Consider the following 26,542-nt stretch of genomic DNA (forward strand, 5'->3'; position numbering starts at 1 on the left):
TCACTTCTACAGGTAATTCCTGCTTGCTTTTTCTCTCAACTATTAAAAGACAAATTTCAATTGTTCACTGGAAGAATTCTGTAATATCCGGTGCTGTTCTGTAGCTGAAGACAAACTAGTCTGACTACATTCTATGTCCTAGACAGCTATATTTAACTTTTTACATAAAAAACATCTGTAAGCTGATAGTGTGAAAAGATAATGAATGAAACATATTCAGAAGAACTTGTACATTTTTCAAATATACCAATAAACAGAATTTTGCACACTATGAATGCCCAATATTAGAAATTTAAACTGTAGACATAAAAACCTGGTAAAATTCTTAAAATTGTCATTTTGTAGACTTAGAATTTTCAATCTTTTGGAAATATTTTGCTTCCTTTTTTTCCTGTTCTCAAGAGGCTAAGCCTTCAACTACAAGATCTTTATTTTCCATTAAAGACAAGTAAAATCTAACTCTACTCACTTCTAAACTTTTGGGTAAAGTTCTGAACCTCTTACAAACAGGAAAGCTTGATTTATATCAACATTTTTCCTTCTGAATGTGCAGAACATATTCACATGTGAATTCTGCATATTTCACAGGCTTTAACAATCCCACCTGTACAGTGATGCTCAACCCTTTAGTAACCTCATTTGACACCAAGTTACAAGTAAAATTAAAAATACATTAAATTCTTCAAAGAATTCACAGAATGGGCAAGGTAATGTGGAACAGACTACAGTGGGCCATCTGGTCCATCCCCCCTGCTCAAGCAGGATGAAAAACAACACAGAGCAACTTGGGAAAGAAGCAGTAGAACACAGAGCTCTTCTAGTGGCCACGGAACTGCAACATCATTAGAATAACAGGTGGGGTGAGATTTGATGCTTTTAAGAATTTCTGCGTTGGGAGACTTGTGTCTGGGTTTGAGAATGTGCAGCCAGTAACAGCAGAATGAAGAAATATGTGGAAGCCAGAAAGACAACAATAATTACACTTGTCAACAAGTTAGGTTTTCACACACCTGTGCATCTCAATTTGATTGATTTTTCAATGCTTTTGAACAAATTACTAACTGTTCCCATCCTGGTGGCTTTTCTTTCCATTACCTTGAATCTTATTTTTCATTGTCTTTTACTGGCCGAAAGGTGGGTGTTTTCCTATATTTTTCAACTACCTGCCAACACTTCATAAATGATTCAAAATTCTGCAAAAAAACATCATTCAGAGTGAGAGGAATGTTAACAAGCTTCAGCAATCTTGTTCAGAACTAAGTACATGTGGCTGAAACAAAAGTGGAGAAATTTTGCAGCTGCTAACAATCCACAAATAAAGAAATACAAACAGCCTAGGACAGCACATTAGAGAGTGTTTGAAGTTCACCTTACCATTCTATGCATGGAGGGTGTCACTGCTCTGAAACCAAGAATTCAGGAATCAAAGAACACTATAAAATTTCAACGCTTCAACTACAAGTCAGGCTGGAGCACAGGCCCCTGAATTCAGACCTGCCCGAGGCGGAACACAATGTGAACACATTCAATAACATTCAGTGAAGGATTGTTTCATTATTCAAGATGTTTTGAAGTGAGCCACTACAGTAAACCACATCTGTCTGTCTGTCAAGCAATGTTTCTGGTCATTGTTATCCCCAAAACTGAAGTAAAACATGTACATGCACATTGAAGAAGCTGTTACTGATTAATATTGAATTGTTACACTCCCTGACCAATGGAGTCATCTTAGTAGCATCCTTTTAAAATATTACACTCCTAAAAGGCAACCCTCAAAATATGCTATTTGAATAATCAACACAATCCTGTGGATGAATATATATGAAGTTACTGCTGCTGCTCATTAGCTGATCTCTAATGAAATTGTACAAAGATCTTTAAATTATTAAAATGTGCTATTTCAGTCAGAAACTTATACACAAAATCCCTGTTAGGCTGGCTCACTTACCTGATAAACATGGAATGCATTGGCAGCTTTTCCACGTAGAAAGACTGAGGGAATCCAAACATTAATAAGAGCACGATTTGATCTGAAGAGGACAGAGAAAAACTTAAAATAAGGAATCATATTTATGTATAAGAATTGCAAAGCAACTACATGCAATGATTTAGATAATGATCAAAGTTATCCACAAAGCAACTTATCACTTCAAATTAAGTAACAGAACAATAGGAGTTCTGCGTGAACTTTTTATATGCTCTGAATCTAAAAATATTCCGTAAATTTAACCCAACTGAAACAATTCCTTCTGCAGGTTTTCTGGGATTTGGGTGTTTTTTTCACAGCATGCATTTGACAACATTTCATTATACATTTGAAGCAAAAATTATTCACTGCAACAAATTCAACATTCTCAGACACAAACCTCAGGTAAAATTCATTAAACAACAGAAAAACAGTGCACAGTTATGCAGAAGCCATTCCCATCCATTCTTTGTTATCCATCTCTTGATTTCTATGGTTCAAACGTATCAGCTACATTTTCAACCCCTCAGCCACAAAAGCAAGATTCATTAGTTTGACTACTAAAGGCAAAAATCCAAATCACAACACTCTAGAATGGGGTGGGTTGTTTGTGTCAGTGTTGGGTTTTTTGTAAGCATTGATTAGGAGCTATTCTGTTAAAATTAGGAAATCCATCACATGATGAATAGCAACCAGCACCCATCACCCAGAGCACTAAAACCAATAACTTCTTGGTGCTTTGGCAGAATACCAAAACCTAGGGCACTTAAAAAGCACTCTAAGGCAATCTTCCTAAATCTAAACTCCTTGAGTTCAGCATTATTAACTACACTGGGACATGGACACCATAGCTAAGAAGGCTGCTATTGGAAATAATATAGGAAAAGCAAATTATTGAATCTGTTTGCTGATTTTCCTTTCCCAGAGACAGTATGAAGAGAAAAATTGGTGAATTATGAAACTTACATTTCAAAATCTGACAAGCTCTGATCTTCAGATGTTTGGCTCAAATCTCCAGGGACCTATATTTACAAAACAGAAATAATTTCCACACAGTGGCTGTTATGTTTTCAATTAAGAAAGCATACTATTATAAGGAAATTACAATTCAACATTCAATTTTTCAAATGCCAATAAAAACTATGACTGACAAGCAATAAAAGAAAAACAAAATCCTGCAAGAGGATTATGAATATATCACCCTTGTGAGTCCTTTATATTAGAATTGCTACAGTTTAGTAAAGAAATGAGTTGGGGGTCATAAAAGCATATAATCTTGAAAGAGATAGAAAATGCATGATAGAGCACCATTATTAGGGCTTTTTGAGCAAAGGATGCTAAAACAAAATATTTTGTGTGTAAAAGCAATTTATGGGAAAATGCAAAGCACATAAAACCTACTGATCACTTTCTTTTACAACCAATATTCCATTAGGGGAAGGACACATGAGCATTTTATTTCAGCTGTGCTCTTATAAAACATTATGTAAGTACAAAAGTTCATAACGATGCAATGATGGACTAATGCCTGCAGAATCAAAGGAAGCAGCAGTTGTTAGAAAACCAGATTGCAAGAGCATTTAGAACTGAAACAGAAATAGCTTTTTACCCTACTTTATAGCTAGAATAAACATAAAAGGGTATCTTCTTTCCTTTCTAAGGAAAATATAAAATGTAAAGCATAATCTAGAATAGTTAAGAGGAAAGGAATTGTGTAAAGCAAATTCTTCACAGATCTGTTATTTCTTGCAAGCTAATAGATATTTCATCATGAGTAGCATGTTTGAGCCTATTCTAGAGAGATATTCTACAATGCAATAACCAAACACTCACTGGCCCTCTCAGATCAATTAGTTCTTGTCTCATCTGGAACACCAGAGCTTCCTTGGCCATCAGAGCACGGTGCAGCCTCTCATTGAATTCAATCAGCTCCCCATGCATTTCAGCCACCTGAAAAGTAAAGCCAAGGGATAATTATGTTATGAATTGGAAAAAAAAAAATCCCACTATGTAATTTCTTACACGTATATCAATTTCTTTTTACCATACTCTCCAAGTATTGCTAATGCATTAGTTTGAACAATCATTACAAACAGACATTGCTATAATTTTGACTCATGCCTTGAAATGTAGTTTTGATATTGGACTGAACAGGACAAAATACAACTTCATGTTAAATTTTATTCCTATCACTTGAAATCATGACAACTGATTCTAATAAAACACTCATTGACTTCTGTGCTCAGTTTAATTCTTTGATGAACGCAGCACTCAACAGGTACAAACTAATCACAATATTTTGAACTGGGAGTACTGCAAAATGCACAAACTGAATTAAACTTTGTCAATAATTCATAAGTGATGTACTCTTCACTCTTAGTTGGGAGTTTTAATAGGATTGGAGCTAGAAGTCAATCACTCCAGGCAAATCTGTGAGAGGTCAGAGGAGTCTATACCAGAGTCAGGCTGAGTCACAGGTTGTGCTCACAGGTAAACAGAGTGGCCTCTTTGGACACCAAGTGTGGCTGTGGCTCTGCTCTGCATTTTAAGTCAAGAGAGCAGCAAGTGATGCAGGATGTTCTGAGAATGCCTGGAGATGGAAGAGTGAAGAGGATGGAAAGTTCCAGCAGTCAGATGAACACAGTGGGCATTGCTGAACCCCTTCCAGTGGGCTGCCCCAGCAGCATGGTTAAACCTGTTCCTCAGTTAGAACACCTCTTGGAATGCCTCCTCCTGCTCATATTCCCATCCAGGCAGCAGGGTAACAGCATGAAAGCACAGCTGAACAACATGAATTTCAATCCAGGCACCTCAACAATAGCACAGGGACTTGAACTACTGCCAAATCTCTTAAGAGTTCATAGTTTCCCTTCTGGAAGCAGTTCATTACTATCTGTGAATTTCATGATTTCCTTTTCTTGAATTACTCTGCCTTCTCCCTCTTCCCCAGGGAAGTTCCCCAAAATAAAGCAGTTGAATTCAGTTTAATTTAGTGCCTGCTTTTAATTTTGTGCTTTGTTCCACACAAACCTGCATCCTTCACAGAATCTAAGCAAACAGAAAAAAGCAGCTTCAATTTGACAAGCCAGGATCTGACATCATTGATTATAAATAAAAAATAAAAATAATTCTCTCAAATTGAACTTCAAGCATTCTTTTCCGATTTCTTTTTATATAAAAGGGAGTCCTTCAAATCTAGTAATTCATCACTGTAACATATTTGCAAAAAAGAGCTAAACTACACTAAAATTAGTAATATAATACTATTAACTCTAGATAAATCATTATCCACACTAGCTTAACCACTAATTCCAATTTAAAGTGGGTGGTGTAACATTTAAGAATAACGGGTTAATATTAACAGGCCACTGTTAATTGCAGAGTCTGGGCTGGAAGGCAGAACTTCCCTGCATTTCAGGTGCAGCAGAGATACAGCACACAACCAGTTGCAAATTCATAGAGAAAAGCTGCAATACTGCTGGTTATCAAAAGCAATACCAAAGTTTATGAGTGGATACAAATCTCAGTAGTTTGCAGATTTGAAAACATGTTTGATTTTTCAGGGCCTGTCTATCAGAAGAACAAAATCCAGACTGATATGTGACTATTTTGTCTCTCTCTGATTTTATGTCCTTGAAATAACTTTCTACTTCCAGACTCAATTAATATGCAAATTCAAAAACTCTCTCAAAACACTACAAGTAATGCAAAAATTTATAAGTATCCCTAGCAAAGTTAAATAATAAAAAGGAAATTTAACAGCAAATAAAACACCAAATCACTTGTTCTATATTATCAAAAGGACAACTGGCAGGCAACACTTATTAGCAATTAACTTACTTCAATACCTCTCCTTGTCAAAGAAAAATGCATTACCATCACTGTAAATCAAAAGGAGCAATGAATGACAATATTAATTTAAGTTCCTTTAATTTTTTCCTGCATCGAAGTGTGCTAAAACAATAAAGTGGTCTCCTTATATTTATATCCTTTCAGTTACATTTTCATACAATCACATCTTCCTTTACTCAATCCACAATGAAGCTTAAGCAATAAATTTCCCTGCTGGGACTTCAATCATCTTCACAGCTGTTTTTCTTCATAATAATATGCTTGAAGCCAAAAAATAATGTATAAATAAGGTAGGTTTCCCTTGGACAGAGGATTTAGATTTGCTCCTTCCTATACAAGAAAACAGTTTAAAGCACCCAAACCCTTCTCATGAAGGTGAAGTGAGGCTAAAGTAAACACTTGAGGCTCCTCACTAAGAGAACCCTTTAGAGTTGTCAAAAGAAAACCTAAGTGCCTGAGAGTACTGCAGGTAAACTGCCCAGCATGACCACGCTTGAGAGCAGTCTACAGAGAAATGACAAAGGAAATATCACTTCATGTTCCACAGCAAAGGACCAATCAGTTAACTTAGGCTAGGACTGTTTCACTAAGCATCTAATAATACATTCTATCTTGGAAGGACACACTTCTAGACAAATTCTATAAACATAAAATAAAGAAAAACTTGCAACAATAAAAAAATGTAATTTTCTCACAGTGTTTTAGTAGAACCCAAGACTTTTTTTAATATTGTTTGCAACTAAGACTTCATCAAAGTTTTTGCACAAGCCACATCTGAATTAATAACTTTTTGTCAGTATAGGCATTTTCCCCCCAACAGTCACAAAATACAACATGTTTCCCAAGAAACTCTAGACAGAACTGGAAGTTGCTTCTTTTTGCTCTTAGCAGAAGCATGGATGTATTTTTTCCATGAGAAGGTTTCCTTTTCAAAAATCAATGTTCTTTTTCTCAAAAGAAGCAAGACCAAAGGGCTGCGAAACAGAGCAGGCATCCTATTAACAACTCCATTTTTCTACAAGTGAAAAACAGTAAAACTCAAAATGGCAGAGATGGTTCCAAAAAATTTACTGATACATCCATAAAATACTCAAACCTTGCTTCCTGTTTCAAAACTTCCAGTATCTATTCTCAGTATTTCCATCTGCAAACAATGCATTTGGTCCAAGACAGACTGAAATACCACTTAGGAACAGGGATGGCATTGAGCTGCTTTGGTTTGGGCTTGTATCATATCCCCAGTTGCCTGTTCTGTTTATTCTGGATATTAAGTTCTGCACCTTTAAGACTGGTTCCAAGACTGAAGGGGGGAGAAGAAGCTCACAGTTTGTTTTCAGAAATTGATTTTGTTTTGTTGCATGGATTTCTGCTTGGCTGGTTTTTTACTCTCACTACACAAGGTAGGCACAAGTCAGGTTTCCTCAAAACCAGCAAATAGAAAATAAGCTGAAGCTTTCATCCTGAAATAAACTGGCAGCTGTGCACATTTAATGAGCTTCCTATTCGTGTTAGCAATAATTCCCAGCTTTTGTCAGTTGTGTCCAGTCATAGCAGTGTTTGCTGAGACTGACACTGCTTGCCACGCTCAGAGCATAAAGAAGGGTTATGACAGGGGTTATGTCCTGTTTGGAGCATGTGAAGATATTGTTGGAGACTAAGAAGTGAAACAGATGCAGCCCCCCCCTTCTCAGTATCACTGGCAAGAAAGCTTTTCCTGTGGTTACAGCCAGGGCTGTGTCACCACTGACACTGCCAAAAACCCACAAGTGTCAGTAAGAAACTCCTGAGCACACAGAACAAACCTGGTACAAGTAAGGAGGCTTCCACAGCAGGGGGAGGTTTTACCTGTGTTCTTAATTAAGATACTCTCTTGATAGGTACAGAACAGAGGAAAGGAGTCAGAGGAACTCAACCAAAGGTAAGCATTAGGGAGAGAATTAGTTTCACATGGTCCTATGAGAAAAGGATAACCAAGTATGAATGTTTTAGAAGAACTGTATGAAGCTCTTTGATCCATGACCTGCATTTTTAGTCATCTTCATGTTAATCAGTTAATGTGGGTATCCAATTTCAGAGCATTTGGGACAAGATAAAGACATAGAGAATTGTTTTACTTTTTATATAAATGTTCTTTTAATATTTAATAGCAGATATGGATATTAGATATTAAATTTCATTACTTCTGTCTTAAAAATAATTTGTATTCAAATTTAGGATGAAACCCTAATCTATCTTTTTTTTTTCATTTAATGAATTTTACATTAATCTTAAAAGTAAATCTTGCCTTTAACATGGTCATATCAACAGAAGCCGTATCTTCTATCAGCCATTTTCTTGCTGTAGTATTCAATAAGCAATACAAAAATGAAACATGGTTTGCAATCAGAAACCAGCATGAAAGTACAGAAAAAGCTACAGATTTCACTGTGTCCTCATCTTAAATAAATCTCAACTGCCATCACAGCCATGCCTGTAATTACATACTGTAACTTAAACAAAACCTCAAATCTATTGTCTGTGATGGTTTCAACTTCATCACCAGCAGTTAAAACCTGAAGGAACTTGCTTCTCTGTTAAAACTTTCATTTTAGTATCAGCATATAAAAGTGTACCCCTGTTAGGAAAAGTATTCTTAATCATCTGAGATTTTTTATTTTTGAAGGAAAAAAATCAGATTTATCTTTTACATACCTGAAGAAAAAAAATAACAACTAAGCAAAGAACCTTAGTCAAGCTTCAAGCTTTGTTTTACAATTACAATTCCATAAAATCTATGCAGTGTAAACTTTACCTCAATCAATTTCCTTTCGTAAGAGCTGGCCAGTTCCTCATTGTCTTCTACTTGCTTTTGCTCTGGAATTGTAAATTCACCATCAGTGTTCCAAATATTTGGCAGAACTGTAACAAAGACAAACCTCAAATTAAAAAGTTAAATTCCATAAACGTCCAAGACACCCTGTTTAGAAACATTAGCTCTGTAAGAAACAGTTATTAAAAATATCAGAACACATCACAATACTAAACACTATTACAAGTAGTAAAATACAGATTCTGCAGGGACCTTTTTTTGTAAGAAATATTTAGACTGTAATCTTAACAGTAAAAAAAGTAAACCAAAAGCATTTGGCTGTTCTGTTTGTTTTTTTTTTACTTGGCTTCCAAAATGTAATTTTATATTACTTGCACAGACTACTTACATATCATAGAAATTACAGAAAATAGGGCTGAAAATGAACATTCCATATTTCATCCAGTATTTCATGATTTTGCACCAAGCAGAATCAGCTGGAGTTATTCCATTCCGGACAGTTAACTGTCTAATTTCTTCCTAAAAACTTCCAAGAAGGGAGATATGCCTCCTTGCACAACCTATTTAAATTTAACTATTCTTCTCACAAAGGTTTTGCTGATAGCTAATCAAACTTCCTTCACCTGCCATGTCAGCCCGTTACTTCTTTTATCTGCAGTGAATGAAAACTACAGAATATTCTATTCCTGTTCCTAGCAATCATTTACGTAGTTGAAGATCACTTTAAGGTCTGTCTCCTCCAAGTTACACGGAATCCAATTCAACCTTTCCTCATAGCTCATGAATTTCTAAGAAAACAATTTAACAAATAAAAGTAAAGCCCTAATAGAAGAGAAGATGAAGAAATGGTTTCACCATTCTTCAATATCAGAACTATATGAACCACTATAAGGTAGATGGAGAGACCATAATTTAGCTGGCTAAATATTATTGAGGCTGGGAACTGATTTTTGCTTTGAGGAAGAATTTAGAAGTTTATTATTATTTAAGTGAATTTGAAAGCTATTTTAAGATCTTTTTCTTGAAAATGTTGCTGCAAGTTCTTCAGCCAGACTTTTAAGATCAGCATTTTTATACAAATATTCTATCTAAGCAGGTTTAAAAAATGGTACAGAGCCAACTCCTGCTGATGGCTGAGAAATCAAGATGCTCATTTATTAAATATTTAAATACCAATATCCAACTTCTCAGGCTACAGCAGTGATCATTCATTTTGAAAGCTGATAGTTCTGACTTTTGGGTAATTTATTTATAATCACATTTGCTGAGAGGGGGTTTTTTGGCCTTTTTAAGTCTCCACAAGGCAAAGTATCAAGCTGAGTTTCATTTATTATTTTAGGAAACTATTTAAAAGCCATACTCAATAGCATTTGATCTGATTATTGTAGAAAACATGTGGACTTCATTATTTATAGTGATAAAAATAACAGCAGAAGCCAAATTGATTCTGACTCTTTCAAAAGAGAGTCACAGAAAATCTGTATTTGAAAATTTACAATGCATTTAAGACTTCTGTTTTCATACCATTCAGAAAATTAATTATAATTAAAATTAGTCATTACATATACAAACCATGGGTGAGATAGTTTCTATAATTCTGGTAAAAGGAACAAACTCCTTTTGTTTCATTCCTTTTTTGCAGCTAGTACTCAGAGATTATTTACATGCTTATGTACTTTGAGTCAGAGACCCCAGTACTACTAAAACTTCACCTAAATTTTCAATGGCAGATAAGGAAAAAATTTAGCTTTATATAAATTCAACATGTAAAGCTAGAATGTAAGAAACATTTATTACAAATATTAAATGTAGCTGAAATTTATTCTGGTCTCTAGTGATAAATATTACAGAAAATTACTGTGGATTGATTAAATATCTCTCCAGCATAAAGCATACATGCGTTCATTTTTAGAAATGTTGGTACTGTTCCATTCCCCTATTTCATCTATAAAATCTGACCATCCTACTCAGTTTCTATTCTTATCACTCACTAATCTGCATAATTTTAACATGGTGGAATATAGCTAGCCTAGGAATATTCTTTTTTTTCCTTTTCCTATAATTATACTCATCATGGAAACTGTCACTACCTAATGAAGGATAATTTCTGCTATTATAGGAAGTCTAAGCCATGGTTTTCGTGAATAATTCTTAATATGAATCACTACACTCCAGCAAAGTCGGAAGTAAAAACATGTGTTCTCACTAACAAATATCCTTTTAGGGATGAATGAAGCTTTAAAACTCCACATAAGTACAGTGGCTAACCCTTAAGAACAGTAATATTCATTCATGCAGCCACTTATACGACCAAAATATTCACAGTTTAAAAGGATTAAACAGATGGTGCCAATTTCTGAAAATCCTCCTCAGCTCTCTGAACACCTTCTGTAACCAGTGGGAATCCAGGTCCCACCAGGAGAGGATTCAGAATCTCAGTTCAGCCCTTCATGGATGCTTCTATCACAGATCACAGAAGACAAACAGGTAAAACTGCTGAAAACTTCACTCATTTTCTTTCAGATATAAAATCTGCTCATTACTACTCAGTGCAGAGTCTATTTCAAACACTGATCTCCAAAACAACAGTATAATCTAGAGATACTACATTTATTTTTATATTCCAATTTCACATGAATTTGCAGGTTTTTATTTAAGTTAAATTTTCATCTGAAAGCTTTTTCTGGAAAATTTCTGATTGAAAAAGGTAAGACCACCTCAGCTACCAGAAAATTATCTGTAAAAATGAGTATAAAAATCCACAGCATTATTTTTCTAAAAAGGAGAGTATATTGAATATATTATTTTCACTTTTTGGAGATATTACTCCCTCGGTGGCAGCATACAGAAAAACAAACCCTGTGCATGGATTCTTTTCGGCCCTTCATTTTATCCTTACCTTCCACTGTTTGACCTTCTCTTCTGAGCATCTGGACAGCTCCTACGTACTTCTTAAGCTGCACTTTCAGCACCTCATTTTCTCTATTGATTAAAAAAAAAAAAAAAAAACCAGAATAAATAAATATTATTGTTTTCTCAAAATAGATGAAAAGTTCTTTTCAATGACAAACAGACTCTCTGTTACAATGAGCTTTACCTAAGTTGTGTCACCATGATGCAAGGAAAAAAAAAATACTTACACATTAAATAATACATTAACAGCAGAGTAGCAGGAAAATTAGTTCTCCAGGACCATATAAACACATCAGTGAAATAGATTATCTCATAAACAAACCCTTTCCAATCATTGTTTAGTTTATATTTTCTATACTATGGTATAGTGATGGCACACAAACTACACAGTCTATCTAAATCAACAATCAACTGAAACATAAGGATGGGATACTACACAAGAAAATTTAGACTGACCAATGTAAAATGAGATCATTATTTTACTAGTTTGCATTTAATTGCAAGCAAATAATAATTCAGCTTTAGAAACAGGCTTTATCATTGTAAGAAAATGGCAGCACCTTAGCAACAATATTCAAGGCAAAAGTTTCCACAAACCATTCCTAAAGGAAAACCATAAGACAAGAAATTCAGTTAATCCCTTCAGCTGTCATATTTCAGTGCCTATGCCTGTCTCACTTCTCTTTGGAGCGTACGAGTACTCAAATCAGGTACTACCATGGCTCCACTTAACAACATTAAGCACCTTAGCTTATACTTGGGGGGAAATAAAAAGGGCTCTGACTGACTGATTTAAACAAAGCTGACAAATTACATATCTGAAAATTCAATTACCTGTTTAAGCCCATTCAGTTGAGTACAAGAAAAATGATTATACCAAGGAAACATAACAAAAACATGTTTCCAGACTGTGAATTTAAACAACTTTTATCCTTCTTTGAGAAAATATGGAGGTAGAAATATGTAGGTGCCACAAACACAGCACAACACACAGAGAACCCCACAAGCCTTTAGAGAGAGGAGGAAATTTGGACCACCAGGGCCGTGCTCCAGGCACTATGGAACCTGGACATGGAACACAGCACAGAAAGCTGTAAATAGATGATACACCCAAAAAAAAGGCATTTTATTAATGGGAATTTATTTAAATTAGAAATATTTAAAAAAAACCATGCGTGTATGTTTAATGCACCTTATCATACTATATATACACACACACAAAATACACATATTTTATATACACAGACACACACAAACTGCTGCTGTGAGCAATGCTACACTGATCCTATAAGGAGCCTTGACTGGCACTATATTCCCATTCAATTCAGCTTGCTGAACTTTGTTACCTCAATTTTATTCAGCATTTTAGTAGGAGGTTGCTAAATAATTGAGAAGCTATTGATTGCTTGACAATCGAATTTTAAGAGTCTTTGATGATTTTATGCATTTGATGATATTTTTCATTTCTGAGACTACAAAGAACAAATAAGTTTTTCCACCAGAGATAGACACTGATATTCAGGTTAAGGGGAAAAAAAACAAAAAGTGCAGTTTAATCCTATATACTATATTAAAACAAACCTAAATAATTAATTCATGAAAAAAAATTCTATGACAGCTAAACAAAAAGGTTTCTCACCAGAATTGTCTGCATGAAAATAACTGTGTACAGATAGAATATATTGAGTATTAAGGATTCTTATGAAATAACCATGTATCACCTCATTTCTACATATGAGAATAGACTCAGTGCCTTCTGTCAGCACTGTGACAGGATTTTTTAAAAATCCATATTTTACTACTTTGCCTTAAAATTGACTTAAAGTTGATGCAGTACAGATGAAGTTGAGAAAGACTTTTATTCACTTAAGGTTTTTGATACAAGACTGAAATTCAAAGCAGGATACTATGGCCCAGTCAGAATTTTCTAATATTTTCTAATAAAATTTCCCTGCCTGATCACTACTTCCATTTAATAAGCTGAAAGATGGATGGTAAAATGACCTGATATATGGGGAAAATGACAATGATAGAGGATGACAATGTAGTATTCCTACAAATTACTCTTTTTGCTCAAAAGCACAGGTATAGTGAGTTTTGTTGATTAAGCTTTATAGCATATACATAGGAATGATCAATTGTATAATAAATGTAAGTTGTCAAATACCTTCAACTCCCTGCCTAATTTTGGATCAAAAATAATGACACTTCCTCTCTATTTTATTATTTTTAAATTAGCATTTAAGGAAATCCTTTCTGAAAGAAAATCAAAACTTCTGTCAGAATGGTAATTCTTTTTTAGCAGCATAGAACAAGCTTGCATTTAGGAAACACCAAGTGCCTCACACAAGTACTGGGAAGTACTTGCCTGTTTTGCATCCAGTGAACGAACATGTAGCATTCAGCTTTTGTTGCAAAGAGGCCTTATAGGACTTTATTTTCTTAGATCTTAATAGGAAAAAAGAAAGAAACAAACCCGAACAAAACTCCACCACACATCTGCTTCTTGAAAATGATACAAAAATTGTCCAGGGCTTCTGTGAAATGAGCATGGTAAGAAAAGAATTTGAAGAGTAATTTTTCATGTATCTCAAGTATAGAGGCCTGAATTTAATTAAGTTTCTGGCCCAAATATCAGATTCTTTCAAGTGCTTTCTGTGCAGCTTACTCCAGAAAAGTGTCTTATTCCTAAATTCAGCATTGGGAATAATGAAATAAAACAAAACAAACAAACTATGTGTCAAATATCCAAACAATAAAAGAACCTGCAGGAATTAAGAATTAATTGAAATAAACAATGTCCTGCAACAATATTTAGAGTCTAAAGCAGGGGCTGAACTAGAAGACTTCCAGAGATGTCTTCTAACCTGAATGATTCTATTATTAGGAGGTGCAAGATCACAGTTAATTGTCATTAAATACAATTAAATAAGGAAAATCTTAACTGCTACTCATAGACGTGGAAGTTGAACTGTACAAAATAAAATGAGATTACATAATAAAACCAATCTCCAGAAAAAACTGCAACAAGGAACAATGTTCTAAACTTAACTGCTTGTCATGGGCTGGGGCTGCAGCTGAAGCAGGGCCATCACTGAAACCATTTCCCTGGCTGGGGGCTCGCTCAGAGATGGAGGGGTGGTTTTCAACTTGTTTAGTTCTTCCCCTTCCTCCTCCTTATGCTACAGATGCTTCTCCCCCTTCTGCCCTCACTGATACCTGCTACCAAATATTCCTCTTCATTCACTTCTCCCTCATGCTCCCTCTAGGAAGATCCTTTGTCTCTTACTAAATGACTTCCACTTCCAGTAATTTTTCCCATGTATAGGAGGTACTGATGACTTGTGACATGTCACCAACTAACTAAGCAGGAAGAAAAAGTCATTTAATAAAGGAATATTCAAATTAGTTTTCACAAGCAGGAATAAGAGATATTTTTTCCTCTCTGTAAGAAGCTGCTTAAGGGAAGTAATGGAATCATTTCAAGATGTACCACACATCATTTCACCCATCACTGAAGGGCTATGGCTGTGAAAGAAGTGTTGTAAAACATAATAACAGCAAATGCCAAATCCAAAAGCAATGTGGTGTAAGTAATACAGACAGTAGATAGAAGAGGCATACTAGGTTACAGAATCTACAGTAAACAGGACATATGTAGAAGTGTAAGATAAGGTAGAGCCAAATTCTCATCCCCCATTTCCCCACACAGTGCATTTTCATCTTCTCTATCTGCTTTTCTTGCTACAAGGCCTGTCCTTTGTAATATGCTTTCCTCCAACATTGCTGAATATAGTCTAAGAATATGCAATCTGAGATTATCCAATTTCACAGTCAAAGTCAATAAATTCCTTTGCCTTGCAAAGGGGTGTAATAGTATCCCACAGAGAAAAAAAGAATTTCAATTAAAAAACTTCAGTATTGCCAAGACGCCACTGGCACAATATGTCCATGCAATTTAAGAAAGGTTCATTGACAAGAACAAAAATATAAAAAACCCAACCAAAAAATCCATACCAAAAAAACCAAAACAAAACAAGCTGACAACATTATACTAGAGGGACTACTGAGTGTATTCTATCAGAAGACTAGCAAATAGGTTGAACCTGAGCCTGCTCCTTTTGGAACAATATAGCAACTGCAATGAAAGAGCTATTCAAGTATTTCACATGAAACAATGTGATCACCACTACTTGAAATCAAGATGACCTAAGACTTCTTCCATTTTTCAAAGAGAAACTGGGAAACTTGGGAAAATGTATTTCAGCAAACTAGCATTTTTTCTGGGAGGCCAAGGACTCTTGGGAGAGTCCAGGAGAACAGCTGAATAATTGCAGATTTCCAGAAGCCATCATTTCAGCACTGACTGATGTGTCACTGAAATTTGTGTTCTCAAAGCCTTCAGGAAGCTATTTATGTCAAATTCTTCAAAAGAGCTTTGGGGACACACATAAATATCAGCTCTCATAATCTGAAAAATATTCATTCATCAAATCACAACAGTCAGATTGTTAGTGAATGATTTCCCTTGTCTTAAAATATTCAGAACATTACAAGCGAGGAAAGTTTTCTACTCTGGTCATGTGATCTATTGTTTTCAAAGGAAACAGTGAGATTTCACTACTTCAAAATAGCTGAAACTTAGTTTCCTCTTACTCACCTAGTGTATTATGCAGCACTCACAAAGCAATTCCAAAATTTTGTTACTTCAAATTCTTTAGATTATTTAGCTTGCTCAACTTCTTGGTTTAAAACACTATTTATTTTTAAAATTTACTACTCTTATTATTGCAGCAGCATCACCTACAGCATACAAAGTGAACCAACAAAACTTTTAGAAGAAAAGCCTTTATTACAAAGAGACTACACACAAAGTTTCTTGTGTTAGGATGTTAGAAAATGAGTTGCAGTGAATCATTAAAGAAATACCTCCCAAGTCCAAAGTAACTGATGACACATGAATTTATCATGCCTCAGCAGCTCTCAACACTGTTTTTATCACATGACAAGGCAAGCCAACTTTCAGAAGAGCAATGAACACAACACATCCATACAGCAATAAGAGGAATTACATAGACTTGTTTAAAAATACCTTGTTAGTCTAAATGAGCATCTTTTCAGGTCTGGTTATAAAAGCTCCTTATCTATTGTTTAAAGAGGTACGTGCATGACAAATATCTGATTCACCCATATGTCACTGCAAATTCTAAAACTGTGGGGGAAGTGAGTCAAAGAAATATGAATATACAACTCCTATAACCTGAAACATGAATATTAAATGATGAAGTCTTTGCATTGTCTCTGTTGCCTTACAGCACATGAATGTCAAACCCACTTATTCATATCTCTCCCTCCCTCAAAGCAAGTAGTCTGGTTTGATGTGTCATCAAAAGCAGAATAAGTAGGGTCATAAATATTTTTATTTTTAAGAAAGGTTTATATTTATCATTTTCAAATAGGCAATAAAAAGCTTAAAGGAATCTCAGCTGTGGTTTGTGATTGACACTAAACACACTGTGCCTGTGCATGCAGAAAAGAAACACCTCTCTCTGGGTAAGGCAGATTATTTAACTCTTGGATTATTTGTTGTTTACTAAACACATGAATCACCCCCAAGATCTTACACATCATGGTTACTCTAGAGCTTATTTTGCATTGTAAGAAGTAAATCACACTACTATAGCAGCATTTACCTTCAAAAGTCTTTCTTAAGCTGAATCCCATTTAGACAAGGAGTGGGTTAAAATTCTTTCAATTTCACTGTAGCACAAAGTCAAGCTGGAGGCAACTCAATACTGGGGCCAATGCTGTTTAACACTTTAACATCACCTGGATGCAGGGCCAGCACACCCTCAGCAAGGTCACAGACAGCACAAATCAGGAACAGGGACACTGTGTGGCTGTGCTGCCATCCAGAGGGACAGGCTGGAGAGCTGGACTCAGAAAATGTCTGTGAAGTTCAACAAGGGTAAATGCAGAGACCTGCATTCGGGGAGAAATAGCTTAGGACACCCAGATAACCCCTCCAGCTGGAAAACAGCTCTGTAGAGGAAGAGCTAGGAGCCCTGAGGGACAGGCAGCTGAGCACGAGCCTTCAACATCCTCCATGGCAAAGCAAGCCAAGAGCAGCCTGGAGTCCACTAGGAACAGCACTGCCAACAAATCACTGCTAACAGAGCTGCCCAAAGGGGCTGGGGAGTCTCCATCTGTGCAGATATTCAAAACCTGACTTGAAATGGTCCTGAGAAACCTGTTCCAGCTGACCTTCCTGGAGCTGTGGGAAAAACAGCTGCACCACTTCAGAACTGGGTACTTACTTGCTGATATTGTTTAGTAACAGCTATTGCTTACAATCAGATTTTTAGTCCTAAATCACTTCTGTTCTGCAAACTTAGCTACTTGGAAATGTTTTCCCTTGTTCCCCTGTAGTTACTTTTTGAGACATTTTCAGCACTTCTTACCGTGCCAAGGCTTGGACTTTGGTGGCATGTCGCTCTTCCTGCTCTGCCACCTTCCTTCTGCAGTTCTCCATCTCCTGCCTCAGTGCTGCAGAATGCTCCATCTCTGCATCAAGCAGATTTCGCAGGGATCTGCAGGAAGGCAACAGCCTCTCTTTAGAACATTGCACACACTACCTGATAATTAGAGTATACTCAAAGAATCACAGAGGAGGTTGCCTGAATGATACCACTGATGTCATCCTAAAATTTCATTATTCAATTTAATAAATTCACCTGATTTGATTATGTTAAGATATGAAGATATATGAAGATATGAAAAGCTACAAGGAAAAAGCAGTTGCAAATGCTTAATATTAATTTGTATTACTATTTTGCCAACAAGCCCAAAGCACAACCTATTATGGGATCCACTGTACCAGTATGCAGAAAGAATTTGTTTTTTAAAAAAGCTTGTAAGCTGTTTTCAATACTTTAGTGCAAGTCCATACATCTTGGGAATAATCTATAAGCAATATATTTATAGCAAGACAGGCAGGGCTCTTGTCTCTGCCAAGTGCACTGCCACAGACCTCTGTGTAAAAACCCTTGATGAGATAGCAAAGGTCAGCACGATGCATAATGGTAAAATCCAAAGCATCCTGGTCCTTCTGCCAAAAAAGCCCACAAAGCTGAATGAAGCAATAACTTGCAATTATGGGAGTGGGAAGAATAGGAGGAAGGAAAATAGGAACTGTTGGTAGGCTCAGCATTAAAAAAACCAAAATACCTATAGGAAAATATGAATTACCAAAATAGCCCTACTGAAGCATTGAATACATTTGCATTTTCATTTATCTATGTGTTTCAATAAACTAAATAAATAGAAAGTATGTTTGATAGCATTTTATATAAGCAACTGATCATTTCTATATTAGCATCATCACTTTGCCCCAAGTGAACATAAAGACAGTCAGAAACGAAAGTCACTTTCAGCATTACATTGTCAGCCATCCTACATCACTTCTTCACCAGAAGGGCAAAACTAGAAATTTTCTGAATATTTGAAACTTTTGCTCATTTGGAAAGCTATCTTAAGAGAGCTTCAGAATCCTCTGGCTGTAAGGTTTGGCTTTGAAGAAACTACAACTGCAAAGTTCCCAAGATACTAAGAATTTCCTAATTCAAACTGAAAGCAAAAAGCAGCCCTCAAAACACTATTCTTCAGTATCAACAGTCAAATAGTTGAATAGAATTATTAAGTTAATCTTTCACAGAAAAAATAATATATACATAAAAAAGGCTACATAAATACTATGTATAGCTTTACAGTATGGACAGCTTGTATTCAAGAACAGATTTTTTTTTTTAAAGTTATAGTCCCTCTTGACAAAAAAAAGCAAACTACCTATTCTGCTCTTCCAGTTCATCCTTTCTATTCATCATGGCCACAATAGCTTGACGAAGTTCATCTAAGAAGAAGGAACAAAAAGGATTAATGTCTGTGTACATTTTGCTCATTTCAGATCTAGAAGTCATGTACGCAGGCAGCACACTTAAGATGATGCCAACATCATTTGCTATTCAGCAAAGCACATAAAAATGCTCTTAATCTCATCACTAATTTGAGCAATCTTTCAAAAGCATTGTTATTTAAAACTGCATCAGAAGTATTGATCAAATCAAATTAATCTGCATCTGGCTTTAATGCCAATGTTTACAAGTGTGCCTGTGCTTGCAGCTGTTTTGTTTTCACCACAGATGCAGGGCAGAATGCACCTTTTCACCACATGCATATTAATGAGATACACTGTTACTTCTCCAAATTGCTTCTTCTCCTGCCTGTAAATCCTGACACAGGAAATAACTGCTACAGGGAATAGAGATCATGTCATTACTTCCTCATGGCATTTCTTCTCAAGTTCAGCCCTAAAGATGATGAGCTTTCTGAACCTTGTAATTTCCTATAAAATCGTTTCTATTTTTTTAGAAATACCTTAAAAATGCTTTCCATCATTAAATCAAGAACAAAAATTAAGAGGAAAAAAAAAAAAAAAAAAAACCACCTGACAGAATTTTAGAATTTTTAAAGATTTCCTTTTGGTTGGGTTTAACATGATATCAGAGCACACAAATACCATACAGAAAAGTGTCAGCTTTAAAAATGTCATTAACAATTTCACACATGCTAATCGATAATTTTATGAGTGCTGCAAGGACACAATTTTATTAAACCATCTCTCCCAACACTTAACTGAAATGTTTATATATAATAAATCAGCCAACTCTCTTCTGCAAGTATTCAATGCAGATGCCAGTAAATTTTGTTTGCTTTTACTGAAAACATACTAACAGAACTGGTATTACTTGATTTCTTCAAGGAAGCAAAGTCACTGGACAACTTCTTTCCCCATTACATTTAGTTCACAGAATTACCTATACCTTTCTTAATATTTTCTATATTTACAGAAGTTTTTTTCCTATTTAACAAAAACTTAACATTGTCCTATCGGCCAGATGGAGTCTGACAAACTCTAGTAGTAGACAAAATGTAAAAGATTTTATCATGTTAATCAAATGTATCAGTCAGTGCTGCAGACATCATGATTCCAGTCTAGCCTTAGTAATCTACAGATAAATGCCATCCTTGCAGGACTGAAGGGTTCAGCAGGGCCCTCCTATCATTTGAAATTAGCCAACCCAAATTTCTTCATGCTAGATTTTTTTCCAAAACATTCCTGCACCTTTGGCCAGGGAGAAAGCAGATGATATTTTTTCTGCCCATTCCATAATACCTATATTACACCTTAAGAGCTAAATGGCATTAAAAAGAAACATTTCAGTATGTCATTAGAGGAAGTTTGCACTTTATTAATTCAGCACAGAAAGAATAATTAGTTTTCTACAGTAACTTAGCATATTTTATGCAATCTTGAAAAAAAAATCCAAATCTCATAGAAAAACTGAAAGTGAAATAGTGAAATTTCTGGGTATTAAATACTAGCACAAGGGACCACAATCCATCAGCCTATTTGTGAAATAAACAATTGCTCTATGGATGAGGAAAACTGAATAATCCAGGAAGTGTTAGAGCATCATACAAATAAATAACACAGGCAAAATGATCCATGGTAAATTTTCTGTACAGTAACACTCCATAACAAAATAAAGCTCTTGAACTGAAATGTTGAATTCAGAATCCCCCTCAAGGACGCATCAAGCCAATGGCATTTTAAATACTTTAAGTGTGCCATTAAAATATGATAGTGCACGATCAACAAGTCGTTGCTGTTGTTGCAGAGTTGTTATGTCTCTAACTCTGAATAAATTAAAGCTGTTGCTGCTCAGACACGACTCTGCACTTGGCACGGGGTGCCCACTCTGCAGCAACTGCCTGTGTGTGTACTCGGTGTTTTAATGTCTACTGATTTATTAACATTTATACAGCTAAGCTATTATAAATTGTCTTCATTATTTCAATTTTACCAGCCTATTCAAATTGTAACCTTAACTTGCATAATAACTTAATCTTCTTTCCCTTATTCCATCCAGAATCTTCTGCATGAGTTGATACCTGAAATCCCATCTTTTCTCACTCCCCTCTCCCACACACACACACAAACAGAGCACAAAAGCAGATTCTGCTAAAGACCGTAGTTTGCACAAAAGAGGAAGAAAAAAAGCCTCTTGAAACAGATGACTTTAAATTGCTTACTTATTTCCATTTGCCTCATTTTTCTGAGAGTCATGGAAATGACAATACTATAGAGACACAACAAAGCAGAAACTCCTAATTTCATTATCACATATAAGGCAAAAATCAATGCTTAATTTAGGATCACAAATGTAAACACATTTCATACTCAGTATTTCTTTCCAATTTAGCTCAATTACAGGTACCAGTGGAGGTGTGGACAAAAGCATCAACAGAGACCACCAGTTTGGGCTGAGAAACTGGAATTCCAAGAAGGTTGGTCCAGTCCATGCCTACCTGAGCAGCAAGATTGCTCCATGGCTATAGCTCTGCTGTATCTTCTTGAAGTGATGAGTATTAAGGAGTCATATTTTCTATAAATTACTCAAAACAAATCCAAGAACTATACAGTTTATCATCAACATTTCTTTAACCTCTCTATCCATAGTAAATACAAAAGAGTAAAACATTATTAGTGTAATTAAATGAGTAAAAATTTACCAAGTAAAAAAATCAGAAACTTTAATTTCATGATCTTTTGAAGCAAGGAACTGAGTAGAACTAAAAGGAAACCATCCTATTTAATTCAGGTATAATATTTAAAACTTTCAAAAACTGTAATTTCTTACTTTCACTTACGCTTCCTGAAAAATTTCAGCAGCATGTCAGAGCAGTCAGCTGAACATAAAGGAAATCCAGAATCATACACTACAGCAGGTTCCCTTCAAAGCTGCCAGAACACCCCCAGTTCATGAGCTTTTGTCTGTCTCTTACACTTTCCTCCAAGATGAGCATATGATCATAACCTAATTTTTCCAGCAGACTTATGTCTCATACATTGTGTGGGTTAGAAAAGGGAATAAATTTTAAAAAAAAAAAAGTCAGGGCTGTAGCAGCAACCATAAATTTGGCATTTTCTGATTTCTGGACTGTGCAACCTCAGTCTTTCTCCCCCATTCCTATTATTTTTTATTATTATTTTTTTATTTTTTTAATAAAATCGTGGGAATATGGCCAAGTATTCCTACTTTGGAAAAGTGTTTCATGTTAGACTTTATGTCCTACTTCTGAGCTGTTTTGTGCTTGATGACATTTAAGTTCTGTAAAGTAATATTAATGAAAGACAATATGTTACTGTTGTTAAGGATCAGCATTCAACACCAATATATCTAACAGTGAAGTGATAACCTGAGTTCCATAAAGACAGAGATAAGATGATAACTAGTGAAGTTTTTCCTAAGAAATAGTTTTGCAACAACTCCTTGAAAAAAAAATTCCCATGTACAAACCAATAATTCCAAACCATTCTTCATCAGAAAAAAAAAAAAAGGTAATATAAAAATTAAGGAATGTACTAATTTTTTCATATTAAACTTCACTTTTTCAAGCACTAACAATATTCTTTAATTGCTGTTATTAATCTGTGGTGCCTAATATTCATGAAGTGAATATATGCTCTAAAAAAAATTTTTAATTCCATTCTATACTTCATGCAAAATCTAGCTTCTAGAAAGCTTTCATAAGGTCACAGAGCATGGAATATATAATGCTTTGAGAAACACCTGCCAGTTTCCAACAACCTCCAGAAAAGTCATAAGTTTCACAACTCTTCTGCTATTTAGCCAAAGATTGGAGAAGTATGATTTGCAATCACCTGTTGTGAAGAATGAGCTGTAAGTGAAATCATCCCTCAGAGTACACAAGGTCATGCAGCCTCCTCTGCAATCCTGCAGATAGAATATCAGGGTGGGCTGGGAGCAGTTTACAGGAATATTTTTTTTTTCATGAGTGAAAATTTACACAGATATTTTCAGAGACAAATAAGACTTCCAGCAGACTAGTTACATCTTAAATCAGAAGTCTGACCTTTAAAGACATAAAGGGCTTGATGCTCCCTAAGCTGCCTACATGAATACTGCCTTTAAAGGCTTAATTTAGTGCTCAAAAATCTTGTAAATATTATCCTGTCATGTCACTACTCACAGGGCAAATTTTAGTAGGAAACAAATTGTGTTTGCCTTCTACTGCATAGAAGAGGCCTGGTGAGAACCAAGTATATAAAGTAAACTGCAGCTTTCCTCTCCCTGATGAAATACAAAGACCCTCCTCTCACAGCTGTGCTTTCAAAGAAGACACAAGAATTTAGTAACCTGTGGCACCTGGGTTACAGAACAGCAGGTTTTGCTACAGGTCAGCAGCTATTTAGAGGACACAGCAAATACAAAAACATACACCATGTTCACTTACACAACCAGGCTAAGAATATAACATAGAGGTTTGATTATTCAGTAAAGTTCTTTAGTGATCATGAAAAGCTTGGGGATTTCTCAAGAATATAAGAAAAAAATGGAATGATGTACAATGTTACAACCTTTCTAACCTTTGTGGTTAAGCCCAGTTTTAAAAACTGAAGAAAATGATAATGAAAAAACTAAATTACCAATTATTTCCTAAAAATAGTACTATAATAAAAGAACCTTGTAAAGAAGAAACACAAGTAGCAATCTTCTAAAATGAATGTTTTGGAACTTAATTTTTTTTTCTACTGCAAAAAACAACATGGGGAGACTTGTGCTAGTAGGACAGATTATTCTGGTGAAAAATAATGCTGAAAATACAATCTTCTCTTCCAATAGCAACTCTTGAAACAGTGTTGTTTGTGATTCAAGTATAATAAGATAAAGATAAATTTTTTTCCTTAAAAACTAAAAATTACATAGTAGAGTAGATGCATAAATAGAAAACTTCTGACCAGCTTAATTCTTTATAAACTTGGTTATGACAAAACAACCTGAAAAGCAGGGACAGTTTTCAAATTATGCCTGACATAAACAGCAAAGTTCTGTGGATTTCTCTTGAGTGGTATTAGTATTTTCTGAGACGTATCTGCTGCTAAGTTAACCTGTATCTTACAAATGCATGGGACATAATTCAGGAAAATAATTTTAAATGGCAGAAATTTTAAGCTTTAAAATTACAGCTTCTCATAACTTTATAGCCTGCATATCAAAAGAAGTAAGAGAAGTTTAGTACTATACTAATAAGTTGGAACAAAAGCAAGAAAATAATATAAATTTTTAAAAATCCATTTCAGGCTTTGTCTTCAGTAGTAAGAAACACAAAAATCCAGTCACTGGAGACCTCACAGCTTTTCTCACTGCACTACTGCATTCCATTTTTCTTGCCTGATGTGTTAGAATCAGTTGCTATGCAACCAAGCTATAAGCCTCAGCATTTAATAATTCTTCTGCTAATTGCAAGAGAGAAAGAGCTTCAGTGTCTGACTTTGTCATAGCATTGAATTCCTCTCCTGTAGAGAATCTACAACCAATAACAATAAACTTGAAAAAGGCATTTTCATTCAACATACCCAGGATCATCTATTATAAAGGTATTCACTAATTTGATAAATGTATAGTCAGCTGAATTTTAATTATAATTATGATTATTTACTAGGTGTTCTACTGACATTATAGATGGGTTTCACATGCTTCCCACCCTTCCTTTCACCAAAGCCTTCTCTGAACTGGGAAACTAATGATAGTGTGCATGCTTCTGTTGATCCTGTGTTTTCATTTCATTTACAAATTGCTAAGTATTGAGATTTTCTTTCTATTTTATGGCTGTCTTAACCTACACTGGGAAATAACTGAGCAACTGAAGGAGACCAACTGCGGCCCCTGCTGGTACCTGACTCCCCTACAAAGAGCAGAATTAATAGAGTGCAGGGGCACCAGAAAACTTCCCTGTGCAATTCCCTGAGAAATAAGTAATAACAAAAGGCTGTTGTAGGAATAACATCAGCAGAGACTATCTGGTGACCAAAGTGACACTGCAGCAAATAACGGTAAGTCCTTTCCACACTTCAGTTACAGCTCCTAGAAATCCCTAGTTTGCCACTTCATGACATACTTTGCAAGAAAGGATTTTTCAGCTCTGTAAAGCTCAATCAGCAGACCAGTGCCAGAGCCTGAAACACTGCCCAGGGAAAATGCTTGTTTTATCTCCTTTAACACAGGTTGATACAGCATTTGAATATAGCTTTAGAAAATGAGATTAGAATATTTTAAGATTTCATTCATTTTGATGATTGCATGAATCAACTGCAGAAAAGAATCTTGGCTGCATCACTTCTAACTTCCCAAATGTCATAATTTAAAACTTGTACATATTGAAATTTATAAGAAGAAACAAACACACACCCAAGAGGTTTAGGAACAAAGCCATTTCAGTTACAGAACAATCTGTACAGTGAGGAACATAAACACATACTGGCTTACAAGCTTAGACACTCAGTTTAAGAATTAAGTCTTTGTTCTACAAGAGCATGCAAAGAAAAAAGATCAAGTATGTGATAAACCAACTGCCTGTGCTTCTATTAATCTATCTCTGCAGCAAAGACTATTTTATCCTGTCCAGCTCTGCTCTTAATACCACTGAAACATGACTGTCCTCCTGCTTAATCTTAACTCAAGTTTTTGTATATGAAAGCCCCTATTAACGTTTGGAGTAGATTTTCATATCAAAATCACAGAAAGAGTGGGGTTTGTCTGTTTGTTTCTGACTAGCCATTAAGGAAAACAGGCAAAATAAGCAAGACTACATCAGAAACAACCATCAGTGTTTTCAGAATTTGTAGAAATTTAAATATGTTGATCAAATCATTATTTTTCATTTAACTATTGAAGCCACGTTTAATTTAAGGATATATCAGCTGCAATGAAGCATAACCTGCCAATACAAACATCATTTTAGGGCAGTTATTACTAACATGACCAGCACATCAGAAATTAAGTGCTCTATGACTCTCTACGCAGATTTTATCAAAAGAAAAATAGGAGATACAGGACTTTCAAAGTTATTTCCATCAA

At 35.3% G+C, this 26,542-nt stretch overlaps 1 protein-coding gene across 8 annotated transcripts in view; it reads right to left on the bottom strand.

Moving 5' to 3' along the window:
- The window catches only part of SNX29 (sorting nexin 29), a 111,536-nt gene that overhangs the window by 57,148 nt on the left and 27,846 nt on the right, over nt 1-26,542 (bottom strand). For all 8 annotated transcript variants that reach the window (XR_004499488.1, XM_033518017.1, XM_033518020.1 and 5 more), the window contains 7 exons: nt 19,386-19,449; nt 18,002-18,130; nt 11,527-11,609; nt 8,610-8,716; nt 3,800-3,916; nt 2,933-2,988; nt 1,949-2,030 (listed from right to left, as the gene is read on the bottom strand). Coding sequence is in view for 7 of the 8 variants with exons in the window: in XM_033518017.1 (XP_033373908.1) it covers nt 1,949-2,030; nt 2,933-2,988; nt 3,800-3,916; nt 8,610-8,716; nt 11,527-11,609; nt 18,002-18,130; nt 19,386-19,449 (638 nt within the window). In the remaining variant the exon portion in view is untranslated. The remainder of the gene's footprint in view (nt 1-1,948; nt 2,031-2,932; nt 2,989-3,799; nt 3,917-8,609; nt 8,717-11,526; nt 11,610-18,001; nt 18,131-19,385; nt 19,450-26,542) is intronic.

The sequence above is a fragment of the Parus major genome, chromosome 14 (genome assembly GCF_001522545.3).
Source record: "Parus major isolate Abel chromosome 14, Parus_major1.1, whole genome shotgun sequence".
Lineage (NCBI taxonomy): Eukaryota > Metazoa > Chordata > Aves > Passeriformes > Paridae > Parus > Parus major.